The following is a 20242-nucleotide window of genomic DNA, read 5'->3' on the forward strand; positions in this document are numbered from 1 at the left end:
CCCCAGGACTGAACGGCAGCTTTCACCTCGTCGTCAGAGTTCAAGTGTTGACCCTTAAAGGTGCTCTTTTATCTTTGGAAAGAGGGTTGCAGCACCTGCAGTTCAAGGAGGTTCTGCCACACCTGTCGTACAGCCCCGACATTGCACCCTGTGACTTTCACTTCTTCCCAAAGATGAAAGCGCACAAAGGGTCAACACTTCAACTCTGACAAGGAGGTGTAAGCTGTCGTTCATTCCTGGTGTCGACAACAACCACTAGCTTTCTTCTCAGACGGGTTTGCCTGACTCATCAAGTGTTGGTGCACATGCGGGAAAGGGAGGGTGCCGGACAGGGTCCCGGCAGTCGGGATCCCGACAGGCATTCACCCGACGTCGGGATCCCGACAGGCATTCACCCGACGTCGGGATCCCGACAGGCATTCACCCGACGTCGGGATCCCGACAGGCATTCACCCGACGTCGGGATCCCGACAGGCATTCACCCGACGTCGGGATCCCGACAGGCATTCACCCGACGTCGGGATCCCGACAGGCATTCACCCGACGTCGGGATCCCGACAGGCATTCACCCGACGTCGGGATCCCGACAGGCATTCACCCGACGTCGGGATCCCGACAGGCATTCACCCGACGTCGGGATCCCGACAGGCATTCACCCGACGTCGGGATCCCGACAGGCATTCACCCGACGTCGGGATCCCGACAGGCATTCACCCGACGTCGGGATCCCGACAGTCAAAACACCGACAGCCGGGTTCCCGACAGTCAAAACACCGACAGCCGGGTTCCCGACGGCCGTCGGCTATTTTCCCTCATGGGGGTACACGACCCCCATAGAGGGAGACTAGAGTAGCCACCGTGCCCGCAAGGGGCTTTGTTGCGCTCGCCATGCTGTCTGGGTCCGGCCAGTCGGACCCCTATACCACACCCGAAAGAGATGGGGTCTATGTTGAAAAGTGAATAGTGCATTACATAGAGGATCAAAATACAAAAAAAGGTGTTCAAATGCGTCCACAAATAAAAAACGGTACTTGTGTATTATCATGGCGCCCCCGATATTAAGTCTCGCGATTTTTCATCGCATCGCATGCCATACACCCGATGCACAGGGATGCGATTTAAGCCCCCTATACGATTTTAAATTTTATAAGCACCCTAATGGGTGCTTACAATGTTAAATGCACCCCCACGCCACCCCCAGTATGAACGACAAGCGTGGCGAGCGGCGGCGGTACACGTCCTCCGACCTTTTCATACCCCCACTATCCACGTCGGCGTGGAGTTGATTTTATATAGTGTGGCGAGCCACCGAGCCCGAAGTGTGGCGAGCACACGCGTATTACTTTACATGTATTACGCGTCCCCTCACGGGGCTCGCCATGCTTCGGGCTCGGTGGCTCGCTGCGCTCGCCACACTATATAAAATCAACTCCACGCTGACGTGGATAGTGGGGGTATGAAAAGGTCAGAGTACCGCCGCCCCTCGCGGGCTCGCCACGCTTCGGTTTCACGTTCATAGTGGGGGTGCATTTAACATTGTAAGCCCCCATTAGGGTGCGTATACAATTTAAAATCGCATTGCATTGTATCCCATATACAATGCTATACAATTTTAACATTGTATGACATCGGGGGAAATCTTGTCGCATCGCATGCCTTATGGTCTGCGATGTAATGGGCGCCGTGATAGTACACAAGTACCTAAAAAACTTATAGCCATGTATATATAATTATTATTTTTTCCCTCTAATTACAGTGCATCCCTACCATGTTAATCCCTTCTTCTGCACTGCTTGACTTTTCCTGTGAAGTTGGCCTCCACAAGAGAGCCATTGGTTAGGTCACCAGGGAATGCTGACACCATCTCTTGCCACATCCGGACATCTGTTCACACCAATCAGTACATTTCTTCAGGCTGCCCATATTATAGCAAAAAATATTGATTCTTGGCAATAGAGGTCCTGATTTAAAGTGGCAGGCCGGTCCTAGTTACAGATGGGTATGTTACTGCATACGTGTAGGAGTCTTCATACAACTTGAAAACTTTTGTAGCCTCACACATCTCCACTTGTGGCTGAGTAATTGCTAGATGCAATGTGGCCACATATAGACCACTCTGAATGCACCTCGGCCTGATTCTGGTTTACTCAGTAAGCTGCGAAGATGTCAGCTCACGGAGTCCCAGGGTGCCCACCCCACCGAAAAAATGCACCCACCCTCCCCCACCACCATATCCCCTTGCAACCATGCAAAGGGATGTATTCTGCAAACACATCCCCTTGCATGTGCCTGCAGCAGGAGAAATCATTTGCTGGTCGGTGACCATCGAATGATTTAACCTGCCCTCGCTAATATAAGTCAGTGGGACAAAGACAGGGTGGGCTGCTGACATCAGCCCTGCCCCCGACACAAGTCCCGCCCCCATTGGCATGGGAACCCATGGCATTTTCATGGGGACGCCCGTGAGGTGCTGGGCATTCTTTTGCCCCGGGTGAGCACCATGCCGACTGTGCAGGTTGGTGAAGGTGCCTGCACAGAAGCTATGCACATGTGCAGAGGCTTACCATCGGTCCCCTGTGCAAACATGCGGGGGACCGATGAAACCAGAATCACGCCCCTAGTGTGGCCATATTGCTGTGAGTATCTGAGGGGAGAATGTCTTGTAAAGAAGCCATAATTTATGTATGCAATACTAAGTAAGCAACTATTATATATTGTGTGCATCCCTTCCAAGTCCCTTTAAAATCAAGACTGCTATATCTATGTAAAGGAATGTTAAAGCTCTGTTTTTAATTTCTTAAATAGACATGGCCAATATTTGTATATACACATTATATCATTACTAGAAATGTTTCAGGGTCTCTAGACTAATGTATTAGTAAAATGACAATGTAACCTTTAATGACCCTTTAAGGTCCTGTGCAGGGTATTTTATTTTTGCGTTCCATGTGAGGTCATGTTGCTTCTTCCCCCAGTGTGCACGAGCATCTGGTATCTCTCAGTTTCCGAGCCAAGTTTGGCAGTTAAGTGCAGGCGTCGGGGCCCCGGCACGTATCCACGTCACTCAGAACTTGTTGGGTCATTCCCAGAGTGAGCTCAGTCTGGTGGAATGTGTGGCAGGGAAGCCAGGACTTCCTATCCAAGTAAAAATAGGAGCTGACGTCTGGAACTTGCTGGTTGAGTTCAGCTTGTAGGTGTTAACCCTTAACTGATGTAATAAATACATTCTTTCATATAGCACTTCTGCTACCAAAAATGATCTTATGAGACAATATTCCATTTAAATAGGTCATGAAATGTTATGGTAAACAATAACTATCCATATCGGTCATATATTAACCAAAACTTTTAATGATGATTGGAACACTTTTTTTTTTTTTTTTTTTTTTTTATTTAAACTGTGGCGGAAATGTTAATATCTTTATTGGTGGTATTGCCAATGGAATTGAGGGTAAATGTGCCTATTTGCAGATGATACAGATGTAGACACACAAGGAGGGGTAAAACAAATGATTGATGATCTAGGTAGATTAGAGGAATGGTCAAGAGCATGGCAACTACAGTTTAATGCCAAAAAAAATTAAAATCATGCACTTGGGGCCTCAAAAATCCCAAAACTAAATATAGTATACAGTAAATGGCACTATAATGGAAACTACTGAGGAAAGGCAGGTATGCAATGTAACAAAGCAATGAGGAAGGCACGCCAGATGTGTGGTTGCATAGGGAGAGGAATCGGCAGTAGAAAGAAAGAAGTAATAATGCAACCTCATCTAGATTTCTGTGTTCAGTTCTGGAGGCCATATCTCCAGAAGGATATAGGAGATTGTACAAAGAAGGGCAACTAAAATGGTGCATGGCAGACATCACAAAACTTACCCGGAAAGACTAAAAGATCTTAATATGTATAGTTTAGAGCAGAGAAGGGCAAGGGGGGACATGATAGAAGGGTTTTAACAAGGTACAGGTGGGAGACATTCTTCACAGGAAGAGGAGCAACAGAATACAAGGACATGCACTGAAACTAGAGGGAGGAAGATTCAGGGGAAATTTGAGGAACAATTACTTCACAGAAAGAGTAGTGGAATAGCCTCCCATCAGAGGTGGTAGAGGTAAATACAGTAGAGCAATTTAAACATGCTTGGGATAGGCATAGTGATATCCTTACAAAGAAATAAGGATCAAATATGGTTTGAGGTAACATGTTTGCATACATGCCGGGCAAAAAATGCCCAGTGTGTATGCACCTTTAGTAGAGATTTCTGACATCGCCGGCAAGAAATGTCAATGATCCATGACCAAATGGCTGCCAGCCTACCTTTATCCTTCTACCTTTTTGTATGTCAAAATGAATGCGGTCATGGCAGTTTACAAGAATGTTTTTTGTGTATGTCTCCTTTGTAAATAATCACATTTCAGCATTATATAGAAATGCAGGCATGAGATCTATTACTCCGAACACTTTTTGTTCTGTGTTGACTTTTTTGACCTTTTTGGAGCACATAGTCCAAAATTATATAAAAATTAGAAACTCTTAAAAAGAATGTAACCAAAAACAATAGCTTTCATTCACCAGCACAGCAAACGTACATGCAAAGTTAGAGAATTCATATTTTTGTTATGGTATGAAAATGTATAAGCTACATAATATCTTATTTAACTAAAGACTACTTTTATTTAGGTTTACATTCCCTTTTTTAAGTGTACCTGCCACCTGCAGGAAATTTGGGCAGGGTACAATGTCCACACACATGGCATCCTGAATCCTAGGCCAAAGTGCTGCATATCCAAAATATATTGTGTGCTTATTAACTAACCTATTGTTCCTAAAGTGGCCCTTGTCACAGTATTGTGATTTGCAGCTGTTCATAGCACAATATTTTTGTCCCTAATTTATAACCAGCATTACATTGTTAGTACTCGTGGGGTAAAGCCCAATGGGGGAGATGTACTAAGCCTCGGGGAGTGAAAGTACAAACCAAATAGCTCAGCAACCAAAAAACGTAATTAAATCTGTTTACCAAGATCCTGGCTCCAACCTGGCACTGTGCTATGAAAGCAGTATTATGTATTTTAAAGGTGAGGCAGTCACACTGTATAACTGCTTCAAAACTACTAGGAAAACAGCTGAAACCTGTTTAATGAGCTTACACAGTGGTACATGATGAGATGTGCTTACAAAAGTTAATTGAAAAAATAATTACCCAAAATATCTAAACCATAATCCACTGTAATCGACGTTCCCAGGTATTGGATGTTGCCGTTCTAGCAGTTGGCAGGTTTATATTCTGAGTGATAAAGTAGGACTTGCAGTGAAATGAGGTTCTTTGGCGTGGACTGCAAGCTGAAATGCATTGATCCGTTCATTAAATTAAACCCTATTCTTTGTTGTTCTCTGTGTGATTTTTATCTAAACAGTGTGATCACATACCCCTTTGCACTACAAAGCTGGGAATTGGCGAGTTCAGAGGGTTAATAGTAATTGTAAAGGAATGTGACCGGAATAGCAGCAATATACATTAAGAGGTGCGAGAGGTCAGGGTTTGGGTTATAATTCAGGATTTTTAGGGGGAGGGGGGGGGGTGTTGGGTTAATTCCAGATTCCGACTCTTGGGAAATATCTGCATGGGTTGAATGACCATTCCACACGTACTCTGCGATTTTTATGTGAAAGTTTTTTTTCCATTTTTTTAAGTTTCTAAGATCTTTCTGCAAAACCATTTTTGCACCCCCAAAAATCAGTGTCTACAGGAATATCTATAGCATGTTATAGTATTTATAGTTAAGCTGCAGTCATCATGAGAACTCTTGTTTACCAGAACTTGTAGACACTCATGGGGTTACTTAAGTGTAGACATGAGCTAAGCTTGGTAATGAAAGCTGTTTAGCATGGGCAAAGAACCAAGTGATGTAATGTCCTATTTTTAGACTCTCGTAGTTACACATTGAGTTTTCCAGGCCCCCCTTCTCCTACTGCTTCCGAATGAGTAAGCTGAGGTATTTTCTCAGCCGAAACCGCTGAAGAATTTGGGTGATGACATCGGCATCCCTTTGATATAGGGAGCTTAGTCAGAGCCTCAGCATTTCTTGCATTAATCTGCAAAACGCTGATGTCACAGGCGTGGAGCGCAGACACGTTCCAGGGCTCTGGTATTCCTGCAAGTCAGTACTGCCTTACAAGTATTGATCTAGTACACCAAGGCTGCATAATGGCTTTTGCAGCTTTCTCCAGCTAAATGCGTATAGCAGCCATATAAGCCGATCGTAACTCACATATGCCAGCAGATTGACCTCTGAGTCAGATTATTTTACTTGGATAAGAAAAAATCTCAATGCTCTATTTTTAAAGGTCAGTCCAGATTTACAGAATTCTGAACAACCGAAGTATGTGTAACTGATCAGAAGAACAGATCACTTGGGGTTTATGAGCAGAAAATGTCATCCGTGTCTTATCCAATATTAAAATTCAATATAATTCCTTTTTTATATTACCATTAATTGTTTACATAGATGATCCTGCATACATTTGTTTGGCATGGCGGGCACAGGAGTAGAAGAAAATTAGGTACTCTTTACCTAGAACGGGGGTAAAAAATCGCGGGCACATAAAAACGGGTGCGATGCGATGCCCGCGATTTCCCATAGGGATCAATGTTAAAACTGTGATTGGACGCGATTTTACTGTTAAATGCCTCAATGCCCGCGATTTGGCCATAGGAAACAATGTTAAATGGGCCACAGAGCCCTAATAGTGCCCTTGAACTGTGAAATGGCCCCCACAATTGTTAACGCCACCCCACGATCAACGTCAACCCGAAGCGTGGCGAGCGGCGGCGGTACGCGTCCTCCGACCTTTTCATACCCCCACTATCCACGTCGGCGTGGAGTTGAGAATAGAATAGTGTGGCGAGCCACCGAGCCCGAAGCGTGGCGAGCACATGCGGATACCTTCACAGGTAAACGCGTCCCTTCGCGGGCTTCACAGGTGTCCGCGTCGCCATGGACACCTGGGAAGCCCGCGAGGGGACGCGTATAACTGTGAAGGTATCCGCGTCCCCTCGCTGCGCTCGCCACGCTTCGGGCTCGGTGGCTCGCTGCGCTCGCCACACTATTCCATTCTCAACTCCACGCCGACGTGGATAGTGGGGGTATGAAAAGGTTGGAGGACGCGTACCGCTGCCCCTCGCGGGCTCGCTGCGCTCGCCACGATTCGGGTTGACGTTGATCGTGGGGTGGCGTTAACAATTGTGGGGGCCATTTCAGACTTGACGGTGACTATTTGGGCTCTGTGGCCCATTTAACATTGTTTCCTATGTAAAAATCGCGGGCATTGAGGCATTGAACACTAAAATCGCGTCCAATCTCACTTTTAACATTGATCCCTATGGGAAATCGCGGGCATCGCATCGCACCCGTTTTTTAGTGCATTCGATGGTCGCGAGGGGCGCCGTTCTAGGTAAAGAGTACCGAAAATTATATATGCATGATGGACACAGTTCGTACAGCTACTGTAGAAAAACTAAAAACCTTTGTTCAAAAATATTCTATATATTGCAGGAGTCTTGTGTAAATAGACTCCTGCTGCCTCCTCTAATCCGATGATGTATCTGAATATACAGTATCGTATCATTAGTGTGACCCTCAAGTTACTTGGGTTTGCTGGTGTAAGCTAGCAGCCGGGGCCAGTGAGGATGCATCCAAGGACTCGCACAGAAAATGGGTTTGAAACCCCCCCCCCCCTTTTCTGAAATGCAGTCCTTACCCACCACAAACAGTCACATTATGTCAGGCTTGAGGCCAGTGCGACTGTACTCTGAAACAGACCCTGTACATATGCAGTGCTTTAGCTTGCGAACAGGGCCCTCAGTACTTTGACAGTCTGTAAATACCCAGTTTGTTGTATCAATGTCTCCTATTTTAAATGGAATATTCTGCGCTATATAAGAAACTGTTAATTAATAAATCCATAAATAACCATTTGTTTGTGCTTAGACCATACCTCCCAACTTCTTGGGAGCCGGAGGAGGGACGGGACTACGTGCCGTAAAATTTTGGGGGTGTGGCCTATACTCGTGACTCACGCCCTGTTTTGACGCTATGGGGGCATGACCCAGAGGTTCTTTGAGCCTCTAGCCATGCCTCCAGCCCCCTGGTTGCGGGAATATGCGCACAGCGTTTATTCACCGCTGCTCACCAACCGACAGGGGGGACTCCCAACAGCCCCCCCTCAACGCGGGACACTGCCGAAAACCAGGACATTCCCGCGGTTTTCGGGACTGTTGGGAGGTATGGCTTAGACCTCTGAATTAGAAACAAAGTCAATCGCTCACAAAGTAATCTGCTTAACCACACTTCTAACACCACCCAAACGATGTCTCCCCATTTATATGCACTTAGAACACCACACCTACATATCTCTATCTATATTTACTTATCACAACACCCAAACTGCTTACCTCATCTATGTATACAAAACTATTTTCCCTATTCCCTATCCAGTTCATTTGCATGCCCAAACTAATTTCCGACGGGCTTTCTCCAAAATCTATATACAAGTAATACAACACACCACACTAACTTTTCCCACTCATACATACTCGTCCTAAATGCTTCCCAATTTGGTATGTATATTGTGCTGTGACTTCAGTATGTGCCAGCTTGTGGTTTGCTTGTGAAGCCCACGCTTGCATTGCAGAACAGTCCTGTCATAAATACTTGTAGTGTTTTCCTTCCTCTCCAAAATGAATACATGAGGTACCCTCCTCTCTCTGGTCTGTATCCAGGAATCCTGCGGCTTCATGTTGGGCGCCATCCAACCTTTACCTGGTAAAAGTGAGACCCACAGTATGTCACTGGAACAGATTCTAGCACATTACTGTGCGGTTATTGTAGACCCTCTTTGTATATATGATAGAGGAGCCGAATCGCCTTTTGTCTATGACGTGTACATCGGTGTGCCCAAATCTGCAAGGACTGAGACATCCACTGTCTGCTCTCTGTATACTCTGAAATACTGCTTGGTGTGTCTTAAGACGCATTGGTATCACCATTGAAACTTGTACAAGCCTTTTGGCATGTGTAGTTTCTCCTTCCATGTATGGCATCTCGTATGCATGGTTAAGCATCTTTTTAGAGATGGATTCCAGGACAAGCCCATAAAAAGCAAAAACGCTGTGCATCAGTTAAGCCATCTCCCTGTTAATGCTCCATACAGTTTCAAGACCTTTCAGAGTGAATTCTGTTGTACTATAGCACTTCAATGGACAAATAAGTGGCTTACTTTTTTCACTGTCCTTTGTGTCTCCCCGGAAACTAGCCGGAAAGAATAGACCCCAGTGCATCCAGACAAGGATATGATGTGCGGTCAGATGTGTGGAGCCTTGGAATCACATTGGTGAGCACTAATTTGGAGACGACGGTTGTGACATACATGTTTTGTCTTTATTTTTGTAGAAATGTGTTAATGCAGACTGTAATGTTTGAGAGCTGTGTCAACACGACACCTAGAATTGTAAAAATTCCAAATTCTGTACAAGAAACAGCATTGATCCATGCATTTAAAATTAAGTTAGGTCTGTATATAATTTTCCAGCATTTATCATATCTGCATCTTCAGCTTATTTTTTTTTTTTTACTTATTATGACATGGCTAATGTGTAATCACTGGTATATCTATAATGGGTGCATGGTGTGTGGTGCACATGGGCCCCTGGTCTTGAGCGGCCCCCACACTGCACCCATTTATACTTGCCTCTCCAGAGTCGCTGGGAAAATATTGTGGTGCCCATTTTCCTGGTGAATTGTCCTTACAAAAATTTTCTGGGAAACAGAAGTGAGCACCATGTTTCCAGCCTGCACTCTCCTGTCTTAAACAGATGCTATGTATGTTGCATGTTTTTTCACCTCTCTTTTCTTTTTCCCAGTATGAGCTGGCTACTGGGAGGTTCCCATATCCAAAGTGGAACAGCGTGTTCGACCAGCTGACGCAAGTAGTGAAAGGAGATCCTCCCCAACTGAGCAACTCTGAAGAACGGGAGTTCTCCCCTAGTTTCATCAACTTTGTTAACCTGTGGTAAGTAACAGAGATCAGCACCATGATCAGTGTTCGTGTTATGCCATTGACTATATCTTGGGCAAATAAATACTGAGTCATATAAAGAAGTTGTGCATGTCCAAATGACGACCACTTCCGTTACAGGAGAAAAAACACTGGGAGCAAAAAAAATGTTTGTTCTTCACAATTTATCGCAATGTTTCCCCGATAGTTGAATAGGCAGTTGTAAAGCAATTACCCAAGAAAGAGAAAACATTCGATTAAAGCTGCAATCAATTACATGGGCAAATCAACCCAGTTTTGCAGTGTGAATGATTGCCCCTTTAAACAAATGGGAAAACTCTCCCAAAACCTCTCACTTTATGATTCTCATACCCTATATCATTTGGCCCTTGACCGTTGGAATTTGCAGGGTCTAGAAAAGCACATTCCTAGATCTCTGCTCCATGACCCTCGTAGGTTCCCAGGTTGTTTCTTTTCACACATGCAGAAATCCCGTGTTGAGTGCTCATGTAACCTGGGCCATAGCTGCATGTGTGAAAGGGGTATTTGACTGTTGTTGTTGTTGATGATGATAATGGCTTTTCAAGTTGATGCAATGTTGGAATTTTAGCTACTCATTTTAGATGTTAATTTACTACTGACTGTTTCATAATTTGTTGTGTTGCTGGGCACTTTCATTTTTCTTTATTGAATGTTAGTAATTGAAATAATCCATATATAAATCTACTGGTTTTACATTTTTTGTGACTTTTAATATTTCAGCATTTTTATTGCTAGGATTATGCAGTGTTTGCATAGCGTGTTTAGTTGACCTTTATTTCTTTTTCTGCGATGGGCCATTCCATTGGCTGGCATCTTTTTGCTTGTTTGTTTTCTTGGAGTCTATTTTGATCTTGTTGTGGTCGTTGCAAATTTATATTTCAATATAGCTCTTCATTAAATCTTTTGAGGAATCTAATCATAACCTTAAATAATGGAACCAAGATACAAAATATTGGCGCTTATTCTGTGTTCATTGCCATCTACTGGCCTATGATTGTTCTACAGCCTACAGTCTATTTTAAGTAAAATAGGAAAAGCATTTTGCTGCCACCTGCAGTGAATTAGCGTTACTGACTCCTTGATTTGCTAAAGACCGTTTGTAAATAATGTGATAGTGCTTATTTAAAATGTGTTTTTTATTTTTCATTTTTTTTTTTGTATTATACCTTTTTGTTTAACTACTATAAAATTATTTTTTTTTTTTTTAATGTTCACATTTAGTGGTTCTTGTAATTCTTTTGGGTACTTGTTTCCTAGCACGGCCACACTGATTTACATCGGGGTGGTCGTGTCGGAAAAATCGGGTCGATCGCATCGCATGCGATTTGGTCGCATGCGATGCGACCGACCGATTTTGGACCCGATTTTTTTTTTTTAATGAAATGTAAATCGGGTCCCTGGGACCCGATTTTACATTGGATTCAATGTAAAATATTCCCAACCCCCCCAAATGTCACGGCGTACACCCCACCCCACGATAGACGCCAACCCGAAGCGTGGCGAGCGCAGCGAGCCCGCGAGGGGCGGCGGTGCGCGTCCTCCGACCTTTTCATTCCCCTACTATCCACGTCGGCGTGGAGTTGAGAATAGAATAGTGTGGCGAGCCCCGCGAGGGGACGCGGATACCTTCACAGGTAAACGCGTCCCTTAGCGGACTTCACAGGTGTCCGCGTCGCCACGGACACCTGTGAAGCCCGCGAGGGGACGCGTATCGTATAACTGTGAAGGTATCCGCGTCCCCTCGCGGGGCTCGCTGCGCTCGCCACGCTTCGGGCTCACTGCGCTCGCCACACTATTCTATTCTCAACTCCACGCCGACGTGGATAGTAGGGGAATGAAAAGGTCGGAGGACGCGCACCGCCGCCCCTCGCGGGCTCGCTGCGCTCGCCACGCTTCGGGTTGGCGTCTATCGTGGGGGGACGACGGGGACATCTAAAATGTGAAATTGGTCATATTGGCCCATTTCACATTTTTCACATTTTTTCAGGATTTCAATGTTAAAAAATCTTTTACCATTGAAGCCTATGTAAAAATCGTGGGCATCGCGTCGGGACCTATGTTAATGGTCCCGACCGACGCGATGCCCCCGATATTTTACCTTTCCCGACACGATTTCAATGTTAAAATATTTTTTAACATTGAAGCCTATGGGGAAATCGCGGGCATCGCGTCGGTCGCGTCGGGACCATTGTTAACGGTCCCGACCGACGCGATGCCCCCGATATTTTGTCCTAGCCGGCCAAATGGACCTGATTTCAAAGGAAATCGGGTCCATCGTATGGATCGTGTACCTTAACTAAAGGTACACGATCCATAAGATTTGTGGCCGTGCTAGGAAACAAGTACCTTCTTTTGAATTTGGTTATTTATTTGTACTTTTACTGATAGTTAAGGATTTCTATAGAGTCAGTTACATATATTGTAATATGCTTTGATCTTATGTACAATTCTCTAATACCTGTGTTAGTGGCCAGTTTGGACATGTGTGAGGTAAGCTGGCTACACAGTTGCTAACCCTCACACTAGTCTAGTGCCACGTTATGGAATTAATGTCTAGTTTTGTCAAATACAAATGAGGGGTTTATTAGTCCTGTTGGGTGATGACCTCACTCATGGGACATGATTACCTAATGATGATTACTCCACTTTTAATAAATTATTGTGTATTGGGTTTATATTCTAGAAATTACAACCAAGGTTTGTGTCACGCAGTAATCCAGACTGTCTCACCAGTGTTTATTTAGCAATACTGTGTTTCCTGTTGCCTGGACAACACATCTTTTCCATAGTCCGTGTCAAAATAATACATGATTGAAACGACAATAATCTTGAACTTTCATTTGTGACAATTCTTAGGCCTCAACATTACCATACCCATGCTTTACAAAGAGCTGGAGGAAACCATTTTTTGAAGTAAATCAATACAGTGAACACGTCTCATTTCCTAGACACATCGCTCTTCCTTTGCATCCATTCTGAGTTTAGAACAATAATGTTGTTTGCATTCCATATATGTATTGCATATGCTGCAGGACACATTGCGATGCTGAAAGTCCTTGCTAATATTTACTGTTCTTATTGCATTGAACCCCTTTTTTTTAATGCTAACTGTATTATATTTTCCCTTTTCTGCAGCCTTACAAAGGACGAGTCTAAGAGGCCAAAGTACAGAGAGCTTCTGGTTAGTATGAAGAAATGAGTGACTGTTATTTTTTTTTAACTTAAGCCAAAAAGTTTGGTATCAGCAGGCATACTCCGTAGTGGCTACATTTTCTATAGCCCGATATACACTTGGCGATACCCACTTCCGCCGAGGATGGCGGCAACAGGGACCCGTTGGGTGGGGCAGCCGGGCACAAGAAGTGCCTTCACACCACAACGGGGGGTGGGGGGGGGGGGGGGGGGGGCGATGGCCGTGCTGCCAACACAGAGGGAAGATATAGGGATTCAGTCCCCCCATAGAGGAAGGGTTTAGTAAGAAACCCCTCCTGGAGGGTTTACAAACTGTCTTGATGGTTAACCTTCACAGCCAATCTCCTAAAGGGAGAGGGGAGGCTGATAAGTGATGGTTAATCTGAAGGAGGCTGACGCTCACAGGCAGTGAGAGAGCCCCACAAGCCAGGGGTTAAAAAGCAGAGCTGCATGTGTGTGTGTGAGAGAGAGAGAGAGAGAGAGAGAGAGAGAGAGAGAGAGAGAGAAGACACAGAGCAGGGGTGCACGCTGTGATGAGAGCTGCAGAGGCACTAAATGTAGAAAGAATTATCAAAAGGCAACTCACTTTGATGCAGCACGGGTGCCGGTGTCCCGGTAATCCTCTTCAGAGGATTACCCAGAGTTGTCAATGCAAGAAACATTAAATGTTAAATGATGGAATGACGTGAATGCTGCTGGTCCAATCCCTGTATATTGATGGTGTAAAGGATGATCCGATAGAGATAGTAATTCCTGTATCCAGTATAACTGTTATCATCAGGAGCAGTCCTGATGAAGCTGGGAGACCTTTCCCAGAGAAACGCGTAGAGCTTCAAAACTCATCACACCCTTGACACCAGCTACTCCTGGGAAATACAAAACAACCGTTATACTGCATATGGAACTTACCATCTCTACCTGGTCCTATACACCATCATTATACAGGATTGGACCAGTGGCATTCACATCATTCCGCACTCAGGTTTACCGGACAACCAACCAGAACTCATCTGCTACTATCACATTTTATCTCTGGATACCGGCCACCTGGTATATTGCTGCTTACAATAGAGACTTCCCTTCCAGTTAACTTTTCCTGGATATAGGAGTAATATAAGAGTGTCGTAAGTTTTTTTTTTTTTTTTTTTTTATCCCATACCCACACAATAACCACATTTCTAGATGTCCATTTTTTAATATGTATGTTCCTATTGTTTTATTAAATTTTATTATTTGAAAGAAACCATCATCTTTTTTTTCAAATTGTTTGAGAAACTAAGCTCGCGCTGGTTATCCTTCTCGTTTGTCTTCTTCCATTTTTAGGAATTAACAATCCCTTAACCAGCCGCATATTGGCAGCGCACTTTTAATATTACATATTTGTTAAATACTTACCTGGTTGAAATTTAAAAAAGAGCCACACAAACCATCTAAGAAATGACCTGCAAAGAAAGACCTGCGCTAAATACTTGAGTGTTACATTAGAGCCTCTTTTTATAATGGCTATATGGGCAATTTTGTTATAATGACAAAGTTTTTTTTTTTTTCTTTCTTGTGATTCATAAGATGTTTAATACTGTGCTCTTTCCACACAGAAACATTCTTTCATTATGATGTACGAAGAGCGACATGTGGACGTTGCTGCTTATGTCATAAGAATCTTGGATCAAATGCCAGCCAGCCCCAGCTCCCCAATGTATGTTGATTGACCCTGCTGCCATCCAAAACTCTAGCAAACAACATCAAAAAAATGAAAGAGCTGGGAGTGAACAAAATGTGGAGAGATGCCATAACACGATTCTTGTGACATTTTCCTCTCTTGCTCCGGCGCCACGTGCAATAAGATCCGTGTTTGTTTCCTATCTTTCCATTGTGTCTGTATGCTAAAGTAACATGTAAAATGCATCCCTGTAAATGGCTGGTCACACAACGCTCATCTGGTGGACAGAAGGGCATCTGGTTCTACGCTGACCTGCTCAATGGAACTCTATAAGACTGGAAAAACGTATCTCTGCTGCAACCTCTTGCATCTGCCCACTGAAACAAACTAAAACTAGACGCTGAACCAATCACCCTTGGGGTTCAGTTTTTTTAATAAGGAGGAGAGATTGAGAGATCTGGTGTCATCATACAACACTTCCCGTCACTCCCTGAGGCGGGATAAGGCAAAGAATATGAATTATATAAATATATATATATTTTTTATTATTTTTAAATAAAAAAACAAAAAAAAATTTCTTCACAAAGTGCAATAGGTTAACCGATTCTCCGCCAGGTGGTCCTGTGACTGATCAGGTTCTGGATATTCTTTATTTTTTGGTCCCTCTGGCAGAGAATGGGGTTAATGAAATTTAAATCCTTTTCTGCTATAGGTATTTTATGTTCTTGAGTGTCGGTTGAATTTATTTTTCCCCTCATTTTTTATTTTATTTTTTGGTTTAAGATTTTTTTTTTTTTAAGAATCATAAATATAGTAAATGTCTCTACCAAAAAACACACAAAAAAATCAAATTATGTTGCATTGAAGAAATCTAACATTAAATATTAAGAGATGGAATATAACTTTTGTTGCAATGAGCATTCCTTTTACATATGTTGCACACGTTATTCAGCATTATCTAGATTTGGATCAAATCCTATGTCTTAATCGGATAAAGGAATATACAAGTGTTTCAAATTTTTTATATTATTCCTGTAATGGCAGACTTAATCAGGTCCACAATAATTGTTCTTCAAAACCAAGATCATTGTTGCAGAAACATAGATTTGTGGATTATTGCGGAACCTGTGTGTTGCCGTGTAGTATAGGGTAATTTACTGCATGGTAAAAATGGGCTATAATTGAATAGGCCAATAATAACCATCATGTAAAAAGATGAATTACCGCAGGTAATAGAATGCTGGCTTTAATGTTTCTGGAGGTTATCGAATATGATATCAATAAGGTCAAGAATGCTGGCTATAACACGTGGATGTTTTTAAGTTAGAACTTTCAAGGGAAAAGTTGTTGGTATTTTTTTTTTTTTTTGGAGGGGGGGGGGGGGGTGTTGCAGGTTTAATGCCACATTACAGTTTTATGACTACTGCACCTTCTATTTCAACCACTGTATGTCTGGTCAAGATACTGCATTTTCTGACCTTATGTGATCTTTTTAGCAGGGCGGTATTAACCCATGGCTCCTAGATTTTCAGGTATTTTGGGACATTCTCTCTGGCACTCAAATCTTTCACCCTACTATAGCTGACATTTTGGAAGCCGAGTTATTGCACTTTCCGTATTCACACAGATGCCAATACTCACTTGAAATAAAGTATGCTGATCTCTTTTCTTTAGAGCGCAATTGGTCTTCCTTTTTCTCTTTTAATATAGTATTGGTGTCCTATTGGTCCACAGTGCAAAACACCTTTTTAATCATGAAAGCCTTAGGGCACAGGTAACAGTACCTTTAGAAAAAAAAATATTTATGGGCCCCTTGTCCTTGCAGGGCCCCTCGGCTTCAGCCTAATGAGCATTATGGATAAAGCGGGCCTACACTTTAGTTCTGACATTACACACTGCAACAGATATTGGATAGTTGTTCCAATACTGATGCATGTATTTTTTTTTTAATCAACTCCGATAAAGGACAATGATCCTATTGAATGTATGGCCATTTTCCAACCAGAAAAGACTTGACAATTTGGCAGAATTGTTTACTGGATGATAATAGATGCAAGTAACCTATACAGTTGCTTATTGACCTCTCTAATGATGTGTACACACGGGGGAGATATATGGCTGAGCAATATATTGCTCAGTTTCTACTTTACATCAGCGACTAGAGATGGTCGCTGATGAAAAAGAAACTGCCGGGGGAGCCCGGCAGTGGTAATCAGCTGGTCGCAGGAGCATGTTCCTGCGACCAGCGATCACCACAGGGGCAAAAACGGGAGCGCGCACCCGGCCATATATCGCCGGTGCACACTCCCATTGCGGGCAATATGGTCGCTCAGCGACCATATTTCCCGCGATTTTGCACAAAATCGCCCCTGTGTGTACGCACCTTTACTCTTCTGCAATAAATATGCAAATATCCGTATTCATATAATAGCATATATAACGATGACTTACTTATCGATGGTCACTTATCAATACTGCTGTATTTGAAATAAAAAAAAAAAAAACGTAATATGCAAAAAATAAAACCTAATGATCAGCATAAACCCTAGATTTAATAGAGCAAACAATCTATTAAACGGAGGAACTTCAAAATACACCAGCCTTTTATTATTTCTCCCAAGAAACAAATCTGCATGATAATTATGATTTATTTCACATGGCTGCTCAATGACAAAAGTGAAAGCATGACAAATAGTCCATAAAACCTGGAACCATGTTTCTAATGTATATTAGATAGTATATAGTACAATATTGAATGTAAAGTGAAAAAATGTAAAGTATCAGCCCCTTTCTTCCATGGTAGAACAGGGTAATGAGCAATTACAAATTCCTATTAAACATAATTATGCACCTTTTGGATTTGGAGAATGGCTGATGAGCAGCTGGACCTGAAGTAAACTAATTGGTCAGCCACCAGTTGTCCATAGGAAAGGCTGAACAAAGGGGTTTTGCACCCAACGTGACATCTGAGAAACCTAAACCAAGCAAATGAAGTATTCCTGCATATCGTTTACATATCTTATAGGGGGTCCAGTATTATTTGCCGGCGGTCGAAATACTGACGCCGGAATCCCAATCGCTGCAATGCCGACGAGGGGGGCTGTGGATCGCCCTCCCTTGCGGGCCCGGTGCCTTGCTACGCTCGGCACACTATTTTATTCTCCCTCTATGGGTGTCGTGCTGGCATTGCGGCGGTCGGGATTCCGGCGGCGGTATTTCGTCCTCCGGGATATTGACCGCATCCCCTTATAGGGTTACCTAATGAAATACATTATATCTGCGTGGCATTGTGGGTATACTAGACATGAGGTATTGTTGCTCATAGCCAATTTTTGGTCAGTTAGAGGGTATTGCTGTAGTATAGGCATGAAGATAAAAATGCATGTATGACTTAAGACAGATCTTATGAGGGAATTAAGTGCTTGAATCTGGCTATGTTCCTCAGAGGAAAGGATTATGATTTGATAGTGACTGATTTCTAATGTTTAAGCATCAAGTCACTATATAAAGGACAATCTCCAGATTTACCCACATGTTCAGTGTTTTGTAGTTCTGAACCCCCAAGACAAGTCCTGTTGGCTAGGTTGCAATATTAAAATGACAATATAAAGTCAATCTATAGGGTATCCTGACTCATGTTAGATTGACTCGAAAGGCTGACAGTCAAAAGGTCGACATAAAAAATGTTGACATGCATTTTCAAACAAAATTTTGAGCCGATGTGCTGACCAGCGGTATTTCATACCCTACCATCTACTGCGGCATGGAGAGAGAATATAATGGTGTACTGAGCCCGAAGCATGGCGAGGTGGCGCGGTACACTTAGACAGTGACATAGACACAAAAACATGAAAAACACATATCAACTTTTTTCATGTCGACCTTTGGACCCTGTCGACCATTTGACTGTTGACCTAGACATTGTAGATCTAATATACCATAACAATCTATAGTTATTGTTTCCCTAGTGCTGGCCATACACGGTCAGATAAAAATGCCTGTTGAATTGACAGGCCTTTTATCATCAGCTGGACAAGCCAGCAGATATCCTGGTCATACACTGTCTGATATATCTGGGCTTCTTCACTGTGAAAGAATGAGGGAAATGTCTGCAGGTTGGCTGCTGTAGAGCACTGCCCGATGTGGATATCTTGTTACTTTGAAATCTCACATCATACTAGCATGCGGAATGATTCAGCATGTCCAAGCACTCGATATTTTGGGTTGGTTGCACTAAAATTATTTATGTGATCCACCAATATCAGGTGGTCCCTCAGATAATTGATAATACTAGTAAGCCCACTCAAAGCAAATGCTTTGAAAGCTAGTCTGCTACCTTGTGATTGCCTCTGTGTTTGTGCATGTGTGAGAGAGAAAGAGATGTAGTTTCGCTCGCTGCCAACAGATGGCACTTTTTCTGAGACAGACACTAGACGTATACAGTGGCGGCTTGTACCTTTTGGCAGGAGGGGGCTGCAGCTGGCCGGATTGCAGACACCCCCCTACTGCAGCCACCTTCGGCGTCCCTCTCGATCCCTTGCATTATAGGCGCCTGTACTATGATGACAGGCGCTGGGACTGGCGCATGCGGCCAGATTATATGGGCTGCTTCGCTACAGCCCATAGAAGGGGAATCAAGGCCTCAGCGCCTGTACAATACAGATGACGCACTGGGACCGGCGCTTGCGCAGTACCGACGTACAGTAGGCACCGCCATTATATATGTGGTTTTTAATTGTTGTCCGGGTTACGGTATCAAAGAGGTATGCATCATTTGGTTGCGATTGCCTTGTGCACTGGAGCCCGGCCCCCGGCGTCTTACCTGGTGGGAATATAAGGTGAGCTTTGATGTTTATGTTGTATTGCTAGATGACGATGTAAAGAGTAAACATCGAAACGTTGCAGAAATTAGTACACTCTAAAATGTCATATCATGTTTATCCAACATGTCAATTTTCACTGTTGAATTGTGACAATCCTTTGCAGATGCATGGGGCCCTTAAGGTTCATTGTGAAGCACTTTGCTAGAGAGGAAGATGAGAACTTTCGTACACATCACAGCACATGTAGGTCACATCGGTTACCATCCCCTCAGTGTTTACTCAATCAGACTTGGTAATACAAAGTCATATCAGGTAAATATAGTGTAGAGAACATTTTTGTATTGATTGTAAGCAAATACACTCCTATATCAAACTATGGGGTACGCCGATTATAGAAAAAAATGAGTTGTTAATAGTTATACACTGCTTATACACTTAATAAAAAAAATCTATAGCATATCTTTGATT

At 43.3% G+C, this 20242-nt stretch overlaps 1 protein-coding gene across 4 annotated transcripts in view; it reads left to right on the forward strand.

Annotated features, from left to right (window-relative positions):
- MAP2K4 (mitogen-activated protein kinase kinase 4) overlaps positions 1–16624 on the forward strand; it is a 59166-nt gene extending 42542 nt beyond the window's left edge. For all 4 annotated transcript variants that reach the window (XM_083148311.1, XM_083148310.1, XM_083148312.1 and 1 more), the window contains 4 exons: positions 9317–9394; positions 9924–10072; positions 13235–13280; positions 14887–16624. In XM_083148311.1, coding sequence (XP_083004437.1) covers positions 9317–9394; positions 9924–10072; positions 13235–13280; positions 14887–15000 — 387 coding nt within the window. In that variant the 3' untranslated portion in view covers positions 15001–16624. The remainder of the gene's footprint in view (positions 1–9316; positions 9395–9923; positions 10073–13234; positions 13281–14886) is intronic.
- Positions 16625–20242: the final 3618 nt, after the last annotated feature.

The sequence above is a fragment of the Crinia signifera genome, chromosome 6 (assembly GCF_055691185.1).
Source record: "Crinia signifera chromosome 6, ASM5569118v1, whole genome shotgun sequence".
Classification (NCBI taxonomy): domain Eukaryota; kingdom Metazoa; phylum Chordata; class Amphibia; order Anura; family Myobatrachidae; genus Crinia; species Crinia signifera.